We start from the raw sequence: 13,497 nt of genomic DNA, 5'->3' as shown, positions 1-13,497 counted from the left end.
CCCTGAGGGCCTCACTGACAGCATTAAGGGTTTTTGGCCCCTCTCAGCCACCACCAAGCTGCCCCCACTCCCCTTCCAGGCATGGGGAGATTTCCTCTCGTCGCTGTAGAATCTGCTCAAGATACAGCTTCACCGCCTCATAGTTTCTCCTAAGTTGTTTTTAATGACCCGCATAATTCCTGCTGTTTTGCATGAAGATTAGCTCAGGAATTGTTTATAATTCCTCAGCGTAGTGGAAGAAACGTTTTAAAAGCATTGCCCGCACAAGAATTTCTCCCCAAATTCTCCTTACGAGGGGGTTGTGGTTGTTCCCTATGTTAAAGCCTGCCTGCGAAGCAGGCATTTGTCTTTGTATCTTCAATCTCTTTCTATAGGTGCCTGTTGTGCCATGTTGTGTCTGTTAAAACACCACGGAGGATAAAAAGAAAAAGAAAAAAAAAAAAAAAAAAAAAAAGTGGAATTTTTAGAGGGAGCCGACCAGCCAAATACAATATGTGGCCAGACAGAATCAGAAGCGCTGGCTGCAGTACAAACCCGAGAGGCTTCAGACAAGCCAGCCCAGCCACAACGGTAACGGTTCACCAGCAGAAGGAATGCAGTAAACAAAATGGGGGGAAGCCCCCCGTGAGCCCCCTCCTTCATTCCTTTCCCCCAGAAAGCTGCCTGGCACGGCAGAAGCTAACCTCACAGAAAGTGGTGGCTTAAATGCTGAGGCAGCACAGGAGCGCCCTGTGTCAGGCCCTCTGCACATGCACTGGGCTCTTGTGAAATCAGTGAGGTTTTCCAGGCTGGCTGGACCCAGCGTCAGGCTTCAGAAACTCAGGGCTCAATTTCCACTGCAAGTTTTGGTGTTAATGCCTACAGCTTGCTGCAGCCTTTTTTTGCTTCTCGCAGCATGCACAGGTACAGGGCCCTGTACCTGAGTGGGCCCCTCCATGTCTCACGGTGATAAAACTCACTTTCAAATGAATTTTAAAAGGAGAATTTGAAATTGGCTGCAGTGTAAAGGACCACAAGTCCCACACCTTGGTACATCCCCGTCCTCTGTGCATAAATACCAGCAAGGTGCCAGCTCATCCCCCAAGCACAGCCCGCAGCTCCAGCATCCTGCTGAGGTTTGCAGACTTGGGTAAAAGCAATGGGGGTGCCAGCAGCTGCTGTGGCCACCTTGCCTTCACAGCCAGGATGCTTTGGAAAGTGATCCTATACAAAAATAAAAATAAAACCCAAACCCCAAATCTTTCACACTTCATCCTCCTGTTCAGCCAAGCAGCTCCTTCAGGGACCCGTCTGTTGCGTTTAGTAAAAAAGTTCTGCCATTGCCACCCCACCTCAAGAAGTGTAACAGCAGAGAGAAGGGCTTACAGATATGTTTTGGGAGACACTGGCATTGCCAAAATGCTTCAGAATTAAAGAGGCTTCAGCTGGTATGAAAAGAGATGAAAAAAAGGGGAGGAGAGAGAATTACAGCCATTGGATGGATGCTGGGATCTGGTCCACTTGTGGCACGAAGGATATTAAATGAAACGAAACCAAAACTCAGTGGAACTGAAATTTAATGAAACCAAGAGACAGCAGACCTCTCTATAATTAGCCTACAGGATTCACAGCCAGAAAATACCATAGGAGCCAAAAGCTTTTCACAGTAAGACTGGAAATATACATGTACTTGCATGGCCAGACATATATGTATGTGTAATATAACTGCGGTGTCTCGGGGCTGGAGAGGACCTGACATCTCCATTCAGCCTTTTCCTCAACTCCAAGACAGGATCAAATGCATGGCGGTATTTTCTGACAGATGTTTGTCTAGACCTGTTTTTAAACGCGAATCTCCCACCTCCTCGGGCAGTTTATTCCAATGCTTCCTTTTCTTCTTCAGCTTTATGCACACACACATGCACGCACGCACACACGTGTATCTGTCTCAGAAGGTGAGCTGAGCTGTCTCCGATGACTTGCACATCAAAAGGCTTGTAAAGTCATTTCTTGTGGCAAGATCTTTATTGTGAATGATGTATGAGCCCAAAAGATCCCATCTTGACCTGACTTTACAGGCTGAGCTTGGGGGACCAGCAGATGGGGTAAGGGGGGCAAATGGGGAAGGAGGGGGAAATTCATTCCTTTCCTTATTAACTGGCCAGATTTGGTCTCCTGATAAGAGACCCACATGCTGCTTTTGTATACTCAGGTTTTAGACTCGAGCATTCAGTTCCTCTGATTTGGGTAAAATAAACACACTTTTGGCTTCTTCAGCAGCCACCTTGGAAGAGCTGCTGTCCTGTCAAACTCCGGGAACAAAAAGGACGGGTGAGGAAGGAGGCTGTGCATCTGGATGTGCAAATGGCCCGATGGAGAGCAGCACTTTTCCAGCACACCCTGGGTATCTATTACCCCGACTTTCGGACTGACAATGCACCAAATGTTTCAGTGCCTGGGGCCTTACAAAGCTGACTGGCTTTTTTAGCTGAAAGCACTAATGTAGAAAGGCAATTGGGGATTAATTATTTAATGCGATCCTCATTGGTAGAAAGCTTCTTACCCCTCCTGCATCTCGGCTACCATTATACATATGTTGCTTTCTTCAGACTACAGTGATTAGACAGCAGCAGAAAATTATGGCTAAATCCAGTCCCCTCTTACGACGAACTCCATTTAAATCTGCAGAATTGCACTCAAGTAAGTAAGAGCACAATTTAGCCCCATGCTATGAAAACATCGGCTGTGACAAAACCCGTAGGCAGGTCTCAGCATCTCCATTTCTGAAAATCAGCCGGCTCGTACCTCCGCTCCTGACACTCCCTTTGACAGGCAGTGGAAGACTATTCCTGTTTAAAAATTAAAATACCTGCAAGAAGCACTAGTATCAGTAGGAAATCAGGATGAGATCCCTTCAGTGCGGGTGCCCGGATGCCTTGCTGTGCGTGGCGGAGCCAAACAAGCAGGCAGGAAGGTGAATTTCTGAATCTGCGCCGCACGCTGCTTCAGCTCCCGTTTCTCAGGGATCCTAAAGATAAGCATCTATTTCATTTGGAGTGTTTTTAGTGATGACCTGTGTAAAAGCAAACGTCCTTTTGAAGATCACTGAGCAACAGCTGCATGCCAGAAACTTCCATTCAAGTTACTTTAAGAGCATAAGCATCAGGCCCTGTGTATTTAAAAACAAACGTTTGCAAACCAAGATGCTGCAGGAGGGCTGATAAGGGGCACGGACTTACGGTGTCAGCTGTCATGGATGGCAAAACAGTAACTTCCCCGCAGCCACTGCCTCTGAGATGTTCTGGACGAAGCCTTGACAGGATCCTACTAAAATTCAATGCAGTGAATTACGCCAGGCATTAATTTAATGTAAGGTGTGGTATATTCCCAAACACAAACGTATTAGTTTTGCTTTTTTCGTCTCTTCAGATGAAAGAAATACGACTGTACAGATGTGTTTTTCTAAAATCCAGTGGCATGAAACCTGAAATACCCCAGCAAGATTCAGGAGTGAGAAGTTTTAATCACCATGGAAGCGAGGCACTTTTGAAGGTCTATGAAATTATATACCCGGCTCTGAGAACGGTAAACTTATCCGTCCGGACAGATCTGCTGATAAACAGATACAACTCATTTTCTCCTGGAAAGCTGCTTTATACGTTGCTTGAAAAAATAATCAGTCATGCAAGACAGGTTTATGCTGGGAAGAGAAAGGAGAAAAAAAAAAAAAAAACCACAGTGCTCGAAGAGAAGGAAAAGGCGAGGCGGTACGAAAGTAACCGCTTCGTTTCAGCGGCTCCCCGCAAATTTAGGGGGCGGAAGAGAAAAGGGGCTGAGCATCTCTCAGGGCCAGACGGAGCGAGGCCGGCGACGACGGAGGCATATGGACGCCCACCCCGCGCGCAGACAGAGCGGGGACCCCCAGACCCGGCTTACGCAAGGTGACCTTTCCCCTCTCTAAAATTTCAAAGCTGGTGTTGCCGGCGCTGAACAGACTGCGTGCCATATGTAACGTGACCTCAGCTCCGCTCTGCCAAGCCACTGATGGCATCACTAATGAGAGGTGAAAGGTCCCTTTCTCGCAGCGCTCTCGGAAACCCACCGAGGCAGCGGGTGCGGGACGGGCCCCCCCGGGCTCCCAGATGCCCTCCCAAAATCGTGCCTGCACCCAACCCCGCAGCCTGAGCTGTATTGGGCACAGTCCCCAGGCAGGGAAAATATTTGCTCAGTGCCCAAATGCAAAAAGTGCAGGTAAACAGAGCCATTTATGTAAATCTTGTACCCATTCTGCCCCGTGTGAGCCCCGTGTGTACAGAACGGATTATACGCTTTGCATCGCCCGGGCAGGGAATATGGATTTGTGCTTTCAGACGGCCAAAAGGGAGGGGAGTGCGGGCCCGGGCAGCTGTAGGTGCCAGCAGGTAAATAAAGCACCCTGGGAGAGAGAAATACTGAGAAGGGATGGGTTTGCCCCCCCCATCAAACTGCTGAGGCCCTTACGGGTGGGACTGGGGGTCCCACAGCATGGGCAAGCCCAGGTGACCCCAATGGGAGCAGTGGGAGAAGTGGCAGTGCCCATCCAAATTGGCTTTTTTTTTTATTTTCAGTTTTCATTATTTTTCTTTCTGCAGGATTTTTTTTTTTTTTTGCATTTTTTTTAATATGTTTTCACCTTTTTTTTTTTTTTTGCATATTTTTACATTTCTTGCACAAAAAAAGTATTGTCATGTCTTGCAGAAAGAAAGAAAAAAATAAAAGTCTCATACCTCTTTTGGGCAAATACCGAATTTTTGCTTTTTCTTCTCACCATTTCCCCAGCGCCCCCCTGCCCCCAACCACCCCATAAGCAATGCCTGGTTGGGGCTCACCTCTCCCGAGCACCCAGCTCCTTGCCCTGGACATGCGTGGGGTGACCCAGACACGTGCACGAGTGGGTGGCTCTGTGTGGAGACACGCATGGGGTGCGCACATGGGTGGGGATGGGGTGCGTACACAAGGTGTGCGTGTGCCCCAGTGGGTGTGTGCACACGGGTGTGCAAAATGCACATGCAAGGAGCTGTGCCCACACGCACACGGCTGCAGGTGCATCCGTTCGTGGGTGCACACGGGTGGGCAGTGGGGGCGTGCAGGTGGGAGGCGTGGGTGGCTCAGGGGACACCCAGAGCTTTGCGTGGGGCAAACTGGGGGCTCCTTCCCAGGGCCGGGTACCCGGGGCTTGTGCCAGACACGTCCCCACGGCCACGCGTGTCGCGGTGCGGGAGGTGCGGGGCGGCTTCGGCGCAGCGGAGGAGTTAAACCCCGCCGCTGTCCTTGGGTTTTAGGAAACTGCTCATCCAATTCGGTTCCAGATTATTCAGGGGCAGGCTGACTCGCTCGCTCCCCACACCAGCCCAAACATCTTGAAGTAATCAGCAGCTGAGAACGGAGACGTCCCCCTGGCATCTCAGGTTAAAGAAGGAGGTCCAGGAAAATGTGGTAGAGCCATTACAAGAAACCTGAGATGCATTCATCAGAGACTCCAATTGCCATCGCATTAGGATTGATTAGAGACCAGCAGTACCGTAATGACCCGGAAAGAGGGGCATACGGGGATTATTAATATCAGACTTAAAGAAAAAAAAAAAAAAAAAAAAAAAGGAGGAGAAAAAAAAAGAAGGGAGGAGGAAGGAGAAGAAAAGAAATCGCATTGCAGGGCTGCTGCTGCTGCTGCTCGTATACAAACTTACCTGGGGAGTGCGGGCACCGGAGAGCCACCCGGGCGGCCACCTCGCTGCTGGGGGAACAAGCGGGTGGCACAGGAGCCTGGGGCCCCCCAAAATCGCCCGAGGGGGTGCAGGCTGCGGGGGGCGGCTCGGAGAAGGGGTCCCCGCGCCCCCGGGCCGGCGGCGGCAAGGACGAGTTAAGGAGGCTCCGAGAGGAGCAAGGAGACCTCGGCGGCTCGTCTCCTTCTCGGTTCCCTGCGCCAAAACAAATCAGCCCCTCCTGGTCTGGGTTTAAATGCAGCTCACTGGATAATTAACTCCATCTTTCCAGCCCTGCTTTAACTGTTTATTTAGTGTCACCCCGTATTACCATCACTAGCACTTTCCTCTGAACAGGAGGAGCTGGAGGGTTTCACCTCCCAAAAGGAAATTCTTCCTAGCTTAAAAAGAATCAGCATCCCGGAGGTACACGAGCGAGCAAAAAGGGGCTGCGGGGGGGGGGGTCCCAGGACAGGGAGGGGGGACGGGAACACCGGGTCCGGGTCAACCCACGGAGAAAAAACCCACTCGTGGCCACCTCCCGTCCTTCGGACAGCGTGCCGGTAAGTGCGCGGAGAAAGGGCCCGCTGCGCCCCGCTTGCGCGCTGCTTGCGCCCCGCTTGCGCCCTCCGCGGGGTCCCGGCTGGGCCGGGCCGGGCCGGAGCCGGGTCCCCGTCCCCTCCCCGGGATCCCCTCCCCGGGGTCCCCTTCCCTCGGCCCCCGGCGTTGTTTTTACAGGTGTCCGGAGGGCGATTTACCAACACGTAATTAAAGGTTGCGCCGGTTTGCAGGCGCTCGGGGCCAAAGGCTCCTGCGAGACAAGAGGGATGCATATGGAGAGGGGCTTGTCCCTCCCTCATTAAAAAAATAGAATAATAAAGGGGGAGAGAGGGAGAGAAAGCAAATACAAATCCTTTATTGTTTAGAAATACGCCAAGGAAGCTGGCTGTCTCCCCTGCGCCTCGCATTCGGCAGGGAAGGCAACACGGATCCGGTATCACGTTGCAGATTCTCACTGAAGATAACGAAATGTGATCTATTTTTCAGAACAGCAAGTGGATGGGAAAGGAGCCCTCTACAACACAAACCTCATTGACTAATGGGCCGGTTTTGGGTTTCGCCTTCGAAAGGTTCGGAAATGGGCAGCGTTGTGTTACTGCCCTGCCGGCTCCCAGCCTCCGAGGCAGCACACGGCTTATTAGCACCGCCGAGACACGGCTCCGAGGAGGGGAAAAAAAAAAAAAAAAAAAGCGCTCCCGCTTTTATTTCGTCGCGATGCCTCCTTCCCCAGGCCCCCACACTTCGAGACGAAAACAAAACAAAAAAATGAGAAAGCAACAAAATTAAATTTCTTGTAGGAAGAGGGTTATTTCTAAGGGGAGAGGGGACGCGCGTTCTGCCTGTTTTCTCCATTGTTTTGCTGTTTGTTTTTCCGGCGAAATCGATGAAAAGCCGCCGAGTGCCTTTGCACGAGCCCCGTCTTCCCCCCCAGTTCCTCGCCGCATCGAAAAATCACGAAAAATAGGAAAATTTCCAGCGCAAACGCCGCGGATCCGCGCCCCGCCGGCGGCGGAGGCAAAGCCGGCGGGGAGAGGCTCCGGAGGCTGCAAAGCCCGGGCTGTGCCCAGCCTGCGGGCTGCTGCCCCTCGCCTCCCGAGAAATAAAGGGGCTGGCGGCTCCTCCGAGCCGCCTCGTTGTTGTTTGGGTGTTTGCACCCACTTCTGCTTTATATTTTCATTTTTTCATTATTACTGTTTTTATTTTTTTTGCGGCTCGAAACCGTTTCTGCGTGATTTTGAACGGGGTGAATGGCACGGCGTGCTGCGCGAATCCGTGCCATTTTACCCCATTCTCGTGGTTTAAAGCAAAAGGTTTCCATTTTTAGGAAAAAGAAAAAAAAAAAAACAAGCCCTGCGATAATTAACATCCCCCACGAGCGGCTCTGGGCTGAGCACTTAGCCCCCAGGTGGAGCCCACCAGCGGACCGCCGCCGGCCCCTCCTCGGGCCAGTTTCGGGGAGCCTGGAGGAATAAAACCCCGCTCCCCAAAATCTCGGGGAAGCTTCTCTCCGGCCGCCAAGGGGATTTTTGCTTCTTCCCAGCCACCGCGGTGTTTATTTTGGTCGGCCTTTTAAAGGAAAGAGAGGAGAAAGGCGAGGGGGGATAGAAACCAAGCTAGGGGCTTCCCCAGCCTCTTTTTTTGCGTTTTCCTCACCCTCAGCCCGAGGGTACGAACCCGTGGCTCGGCTCTTTCCTATTTTATTCGAGACTAGTGATAAAAATAAAGGGAAATAAAGCAAAAGGAGGGCGGGGAGCCCGTCCCCGGGCTCGCAGCTGGACATGGCACCGCTCGTCCAGGAAGCGGCCGCGGGAGGCTGCGAGCCCATGCGCTGTAATTCTGCGCACTTGCTCCAGACTTTAGGGTATTAGTTGATTTTAGAGCCGGGTTTTAAGGCTCCGTTCCGGTCCCCACACAGCTGCCTTGTCAATAAGGATCTGTTCCAAGCAGACATTCCTTCTGGGAGGACATTGCAGCTCTTTAAGACTTCATCTGAAACATCATAAGTACTAAAATAAAATGGCAAGGGAAAATTACCAGACACATGCTCATGGGCACTGCGCAGACGGGGTGGCAGGGGCTTATTTTAAACGGCCCCGAGACGCGAAATACACGGGGAAAACAAGCTCCGGGGCTTGGAGAAAATATCTTAGGGCACGGGCCTTTCCCCTGCACGGCCAGGAGGGTGGAGAGGTCCCGGGGGTCCCCCTGGATAGGGACAGGGACAGAGGCAAACTGCGGCCCCAAACTGCTCTTAAAAGCGAATAAATGAAGCCGGAGCGCTTCAAACCGAAGAAATCAGCCCGGCTTTAGCGGGGACAATCAGGTTTTAAAGAGCCCCGTGAAGCGGTTCCTTAACCAGAAGCGGTCTGAAGTGTGCTTAAAACGCCGCAGATCGCGGAGAAATAGGGGCAGGAGGACCCCCCCCTCCCCACCGCTCCCCTGCCCTTATCTCAGCGCATTGTCCTCCTCTCCCAACCCGTCCCGGCTCCTGACAATAGCTTATCTTTGTTTAGGGAGCCTAATTGTTTTCTAATTTTTCCTAAATAATTGCTTTGGAGCGAGGTGTGCAAATGAGGATTAGGGTAATTAAAGCGCCGCCGGTCGGTGCAGTTTGCGCTCCCGCTTTGCCCGAGGGGGGGGTGCTGGCAGGGGCTGCTCTCTCCGGGCCCCCCCCGGACTCTTATGGGTAAAACTGGGGGGGGGCAAAGGGTGGGTAAAAGGACGGGGTAAAAGGGGAGGGGGTAAAAGGGGAAGGGATAAAAGGGGAGAGGGGTAAAAGGGGAGAGTGCGGCGCGGGGAGGTTCACTGCGCATTATTTATTCATCCCCGGCATTAAGGTAATTAAAGACGGGCTGGATGCACGGGGACGGCGAGCGGGCGAGGAGGAGGAAGGGGGAGGGTGAAAAAAAAAATAAATAAAATAAAACGATCAAAATAAAGGGGAAGGAAGGCAGGAAAACCCAAGCTCCTTTTCCGAGGATTGGGGGGGGGGGGGGCTGAAATCCCCACCCCGCACCCGCGCAGAGGCGGCGGAGGGAAGCGCAGCCGGGGCCGCCAGGCTCCGCCCGCCCGTGCCGAGGCTCTGCCCGCCGGGCCGGGCTGGGCTGGGCCGGGCTGGGCCGTGCCGGGCCGTGCCGTGCCGGGGGCCGAGCCGCGGGCGCCCAATCAGCGCGGCGCGGGGGCTCGGGCGCTTTAAGCGCGGCGGCGGCGGAGCGGGGACAAAGTCCCCCCGGCACCGCACCGAGCATCCCCGCTCCGGGGAGCGGGCCGGGATCGGTAACCGGGACCCCCCCCTTTTCTTTCTTTCCTTTTCCTTCTTTCCTTCCTCCCTCTGCCGTCTCCCCTTCGCAGCCCCTCCGGCCGTGCCACCGCCGCCCAGCCCCGGCCATGTCGATGCTGCCGTCGTTTGGGTTCACGCAGGAGCAGGTCGCCTGCGTGTGCGAGGTGCTGCAGCAAGGGGGGAACCTGGAGAGGCTGGGCCGGTTCCTGTGGTCCCTGCCGGCCTGCGACCACCTGCACAAGAACGAGAGCGTCCTCAAGGCCAAGGCGGTGGTGGCTTTCCACCGGGGCAACTTTCGCGAGCTCTACAAGATCCTGGAGAGCCACCAGTTCTCGCCCCACAACCACCCCAAGCTGCAGCAGCTCTGGCTCAAGGCGCACTACGTGGAAGCCGAGAAGCTGCGGGGCAGACCCCTGGGAGCCGTGGGCAAGTACCGGGTCCGCCGAAAATTCCCCTTGCCCCGCACCATTTGGGACGGCGAGGAGACCAGCTACTGCTTCAAGGAGAAGTCCCGGGGCGTGCTGCGGGAGTGGTACGCGCACAACCCCTACCCCTCGCCGCGGGAGAAGCGGGAGCTGGCCGAAGCCACCGGCCTCACCACCACCCAGGTCAGCAACTGGTTCAAGAACCGGAGGCAGCGGGACCGAGCGGCCGAGGCGAAGGAAAGGTACTTGAGACCCCCCCCCGCGCCCCCGGCCCTCCCCGCTCCCGGCCCTACGGAGGCGGCCGCCGATCGCTGCCCGGCTCCCTGCGCCCCCGGCCGGGGTTGGGGCTGGGAGAGGAGCCCCCGGCCCCCCTCACCCCCGACCCTCTTCACCCCCTGCCCCCCTCACCCCCGTTCCCTCTCTCTCACAGCCCCCTCGCCCTTTTTGCAGCCCCCCCACCCCCCCCGGCCGCGCTGCTTCCCCCCTGCAAGCAATTCGGCTCCAGCAGCCGGCTGGAGCTGGGGATCCCGCATCCCCCCCCCACCCACCCAAGGGATTAGGGGGGCTGCAAGCCGGTTCCCACCCGGCCCCCGGTGCCGATCCCACCTGCCCGGGGGGCAGCGAGCCCCTCGGCCGCCTCCCCAGGCCGCCCCCGCCTTTGTTCGGTGCCTTCCGCCCCCACCCGCCCGGGGTGGCCTCGGTGCGAGGCGGTGGCTGGGCTCGGCACGGCTCGGCACGGCTCGGGCTGCGGGCCGCCGGCACGGCCAAAAAGGGGGGGAAGGCTCGGGGCCGGCTCTCATCGCCCCCCGGCTTTGGAGCGGCCGCCGGCGGCCCTAAAGAGGCCCGGGGAGGAAATAGGGCCGGCCGGCCCCTCCGAGCCTTCCCGGGCCGCGGGGCCGCGCTTCGATTTTTGTAATGAAAAAGACGGGGAAATAATAATAAAAAAAGCTCGGGAACCCCAACTCCTCCTCCCCACCTAACTCACCGGGCTCTCGGGGGTATGCGGGGCAGCTGTCTTACCAGGGGGGCAGCTGCGGGGCCGCTCCGTTAGGAAAATACGAGGCGCTCGCTCGCTTTTTTCTTTCCTTTTTTTTTTTTTTTTTCCTTCTTTCTTTCTATTTTTTTTTTGTTTGTTTGTTTTTTTACCGGGGGCGGCCGCGGGGCCCCGTCGGGGCTGGCATCCCGGCTTTCTCTCCCCTTTTTCCCCCGGTAACTTCCCCGCTCTGCTTGTGCCCTCCGCAGGGAGAACACGGAGAACTCCAACGCCGCCACCAACAAACCCAACCAGCTCTCGCCCCTGGACGGGAGCAAACCCCTCCTGTCCAGCTCCGAGGAAGAGTTTTCTCCGCCGCAGAGCCCCGATCAGAACTCGGTCCTGCTCTTGCAGGGGAACCTCGGGCACGCCAGGAGCTCCAGCTACCCCCTGAGCGGCTTGGCCGCCCCCCAGAGCGCTCACAGCCTGCCGGGCCACCAGCTCCAGGACTCGCTGCTGGGACCCCTCACGTCCAGCCTGGTGGACCTGGGCTCCTAAAGGGCCGCCACGGGACAGGAGGCTTTGCCCGGGGACACGGACTCTCGGTCGTACTCAGCGGACAGCCTCCGGTTTCGCAGCTCGCCCTCTTAACGTGACTCTCGGCTCTTTTCACTCGACCCCACATCGGTCCAGTTCTCCCCCCTCCCCAGCGTCTCCCGCTATCATCATTATTGTTATTTTATTATTTTATTTTTTTTTTCCACGTAGCCAAACGCAGAGAGCAGCAGAAACCCTCGTCCCTTCGAGTTCAAACGAGCTGGTCCCAGCGGGAATTACAACAAAATATATATTAAAAAAAAAAAAAAAAAAGCAGCTGGATCCGATTCCACCCGAATAAATCCCAGCCCCGCAGGCGTGTTGGGGCAGGGGCGGCCGGGGGCGTCCCGTCCTTGTCCCTTGTCCCTGTCCCCGTCCCCGCGGAGCTCGCACGGAGGCAGAGGGAGCGGAGCGCTGTGCCCTAGCGGGAGGAGGGAGGGGAAGTTTCGTTTACATTTTTCATATTTAGCGTTACCAGGAAAGATTTCGATGTAGTTGAAATTTAAAAAGAGGGAAAAAAAAAAAAAGGAAAAAAAGAAAAAAAAAAAGAAAAAAAAAAAAAAGCTGCAGTATTAGAGTTTTACCAAGTGCCTATGTCTTAACGCGGCGGTGCGGGGCTAGCGAGTTCCCGTGGGCCCGTGCCCCCCGGGCATCCTTCTCCTCGGCGGGGCAATGCATCGACGTGGCTAAAAACGAGGAAAACAGAGCTAAGAATAACGCGAGGTGCCGGCCCTTTCCTCCTGAGCGAGTATTTTCTCGGGCTGCCCCGCCAGCCCCACGCTGCCTTCTCCTGTCCGTCCCCGCTCGCCGCCCTCCCGGTTCGGCTTGCGAGGAGCCCGCGGCCGAAGCTGTCTGTCTCGAGTATTTGTTCCCAGAACTAGCATGTGCTTTCAGGTTTCTTTTCTATTGTACCTAAAGAGGCTAAATTAAAACCGCGCTGATGGCAGAACTGCGAGGCTGCGCTCTTCTTTGCGGGGCTGAGCCCCCCCGACGTGCCTCGGAGGCGCTGGGGGCTTGGGGGGAGCCTCTCTCCTTCCACGCAGCCCCTTTTTGCTTTGCAACCGAAGGATGGAGGGATGGAAGGAGGGCTCGGGGAGGGCACCCCGGGGTGCCTGGCCGTGGGGTGGGCTCCGTCGGAGCGCGGAGCCCGGCCAGGGGGGAGCCGCTCGCCGCCCGCCCCGTCGGGGCCTCCGCCGCTGGCGGTGCCGAGCTCCCCCGTTAGCGTTTTGCATCATTAAACGCGTGTTTATTTAAGTCGCTGCCGTGTTTGTTCTCGAGGTCCCGGGCCGTGGAGAAATGTCACCCTCTGCAGGAGGGTCTTCCCAGCTCCGCCGTCCTCCCCGCAGCATCCCGGGGCTCTTCGCAGCTCCCTCCGGTCCCCCGGCCTTACCCGTGGTCCCGGGAGGACAAAACCCTCGGGGCCCTCCCTGCTCCTTGCCGAGGCCCGGCACCGGCCGCCCCGTCGGGGAACCCAGCCCAGACCCCGCCCGGCTTCGTGCGCCCCCCCGAGCCTGGGTCCTGGGGGGGTGCGGCACGGGCGGGACAAGGCGAGATCCTTGTCCCCACGGCAGGACGCGCTGTGGGGTGGGAAGGGTACGGCTGAGCCCCGATTTTCAGCGGGACAGTGGCCGGGAGCAGAGGGGAGCAGGGCGAAAGGCTCAAATCCTGCGCTTTGTGTTGGATTTCTGCCCCGAGGGGTCCTGGTGGGACGGGACGTGCGCCCAGGTCCTCGTCCCAAGGTCCCCCACAGCCCTTCCCAGGGGACCGATCCGCCAAGAAGCAGCGCAGCCTCCCCGTCCCCAAAAAAAGCCCCGCGGGCAGAACGTGGAGAGCCCACGGGGAAATGGAGGAGGCTTTTGGGGTGAGCAACCGCCGGGCTCTGCGCTCCGAGAACGGCTGAGCTCCAGCTCCTGTTTTTCCCAAGCCACGGGCTCGGTGGAG

At 56.2% G+C, this 13,497-nt stretch overlaps 1 protein-coding gene and 2 long non-coding RNA genes across 3 annotated transcripts; 2 read left to right on the top strand and 1 right to left on the bottom strand.

Moving 5' to 3' along the window:
• Positions 1-1,660: 1,660 nt before the first annotated feature.
• Positions 1,661-6,145, bottom strand: LOC137856769 (uncharacterized). The gene is made up of 3 exons (XR_011096767.1): positions 5,706-6,145; positions 3,219-3,303; positions 1,661-3,007 (listed from the first exon to the last, which is right to left on the bottom strand). It is a non-coding gene; the product is annotated as an uncharacterized lncRNA (long non-coding RNA).
• A 33-nt stretch (positions 6,146-6,178) lies between these two features.
• Positions 6,179-7,628, top strand: LOC137856770 (uncharacterized). The gene is made up of 2 exons (XR_011096768.1): positions 6,179-6,283; positions 6,768-7,628. It is a non-coding gene; the product is annotated as an uncharacterized lncRNA (long non-coding RNA).
• A 1,775-nt stretch (positions 7,629-9,403) lies between these two features.
• Positions 9,404-12,505, top strand: SIX1 (SIX homeobox 1). The gene is made up of 2 exons (XM_068682478.1): positions 9,404-10,228; positions 11,229-12,505. Exons 1-2 carry the CDS (start codon positions 9,669-9,671, stop codon positions 11,515-11,517), a joined length of 849 nt encoding a protein of 282 aa, XP_068538579.1. The 5' UTR covers positions 9,404-9,668; the 3' UTR covers positions 11,518-12,505.
• Positions 12,506-13,497: the final 992 nt, after the last annotated feature.

This window comes from Anas acuta, chromosome 5, assembly GCF_963932015.1.
Source record: "Anas acuta chromosome 5, bAnaAcu1.1, whole genome shotgun sequence".
Classification (NCBI taxonomy): domain Eukaryota; kingdom Metazoa; phylum Chordata; class Aves; order Anseriformes; family Anatidae; genus Anas; species Anas acuta.
Note: the sequence above shows the minus strand (reverse complement) of the source record. Positions and strands in the feature narration are given on the sequence as shown.

Excerpts from the sequence above, each read along its gene's own strand:
- SIX1 (XM_068682478.1), top strand. The coding sequence starts at position 9,669 with ATGTCGATGCTGCCGTCGTTTGGGTTCACGCAGGAGCAGGTCGCCTGC. Across the intron at positions 10,229-11,228 it reads GCGGCCGAGGCGAAGGAAAG|GGAGAACACGGAGAACTCCA; the intron begins GTACTTGAGACC and ends TGCCCTCCGCAG.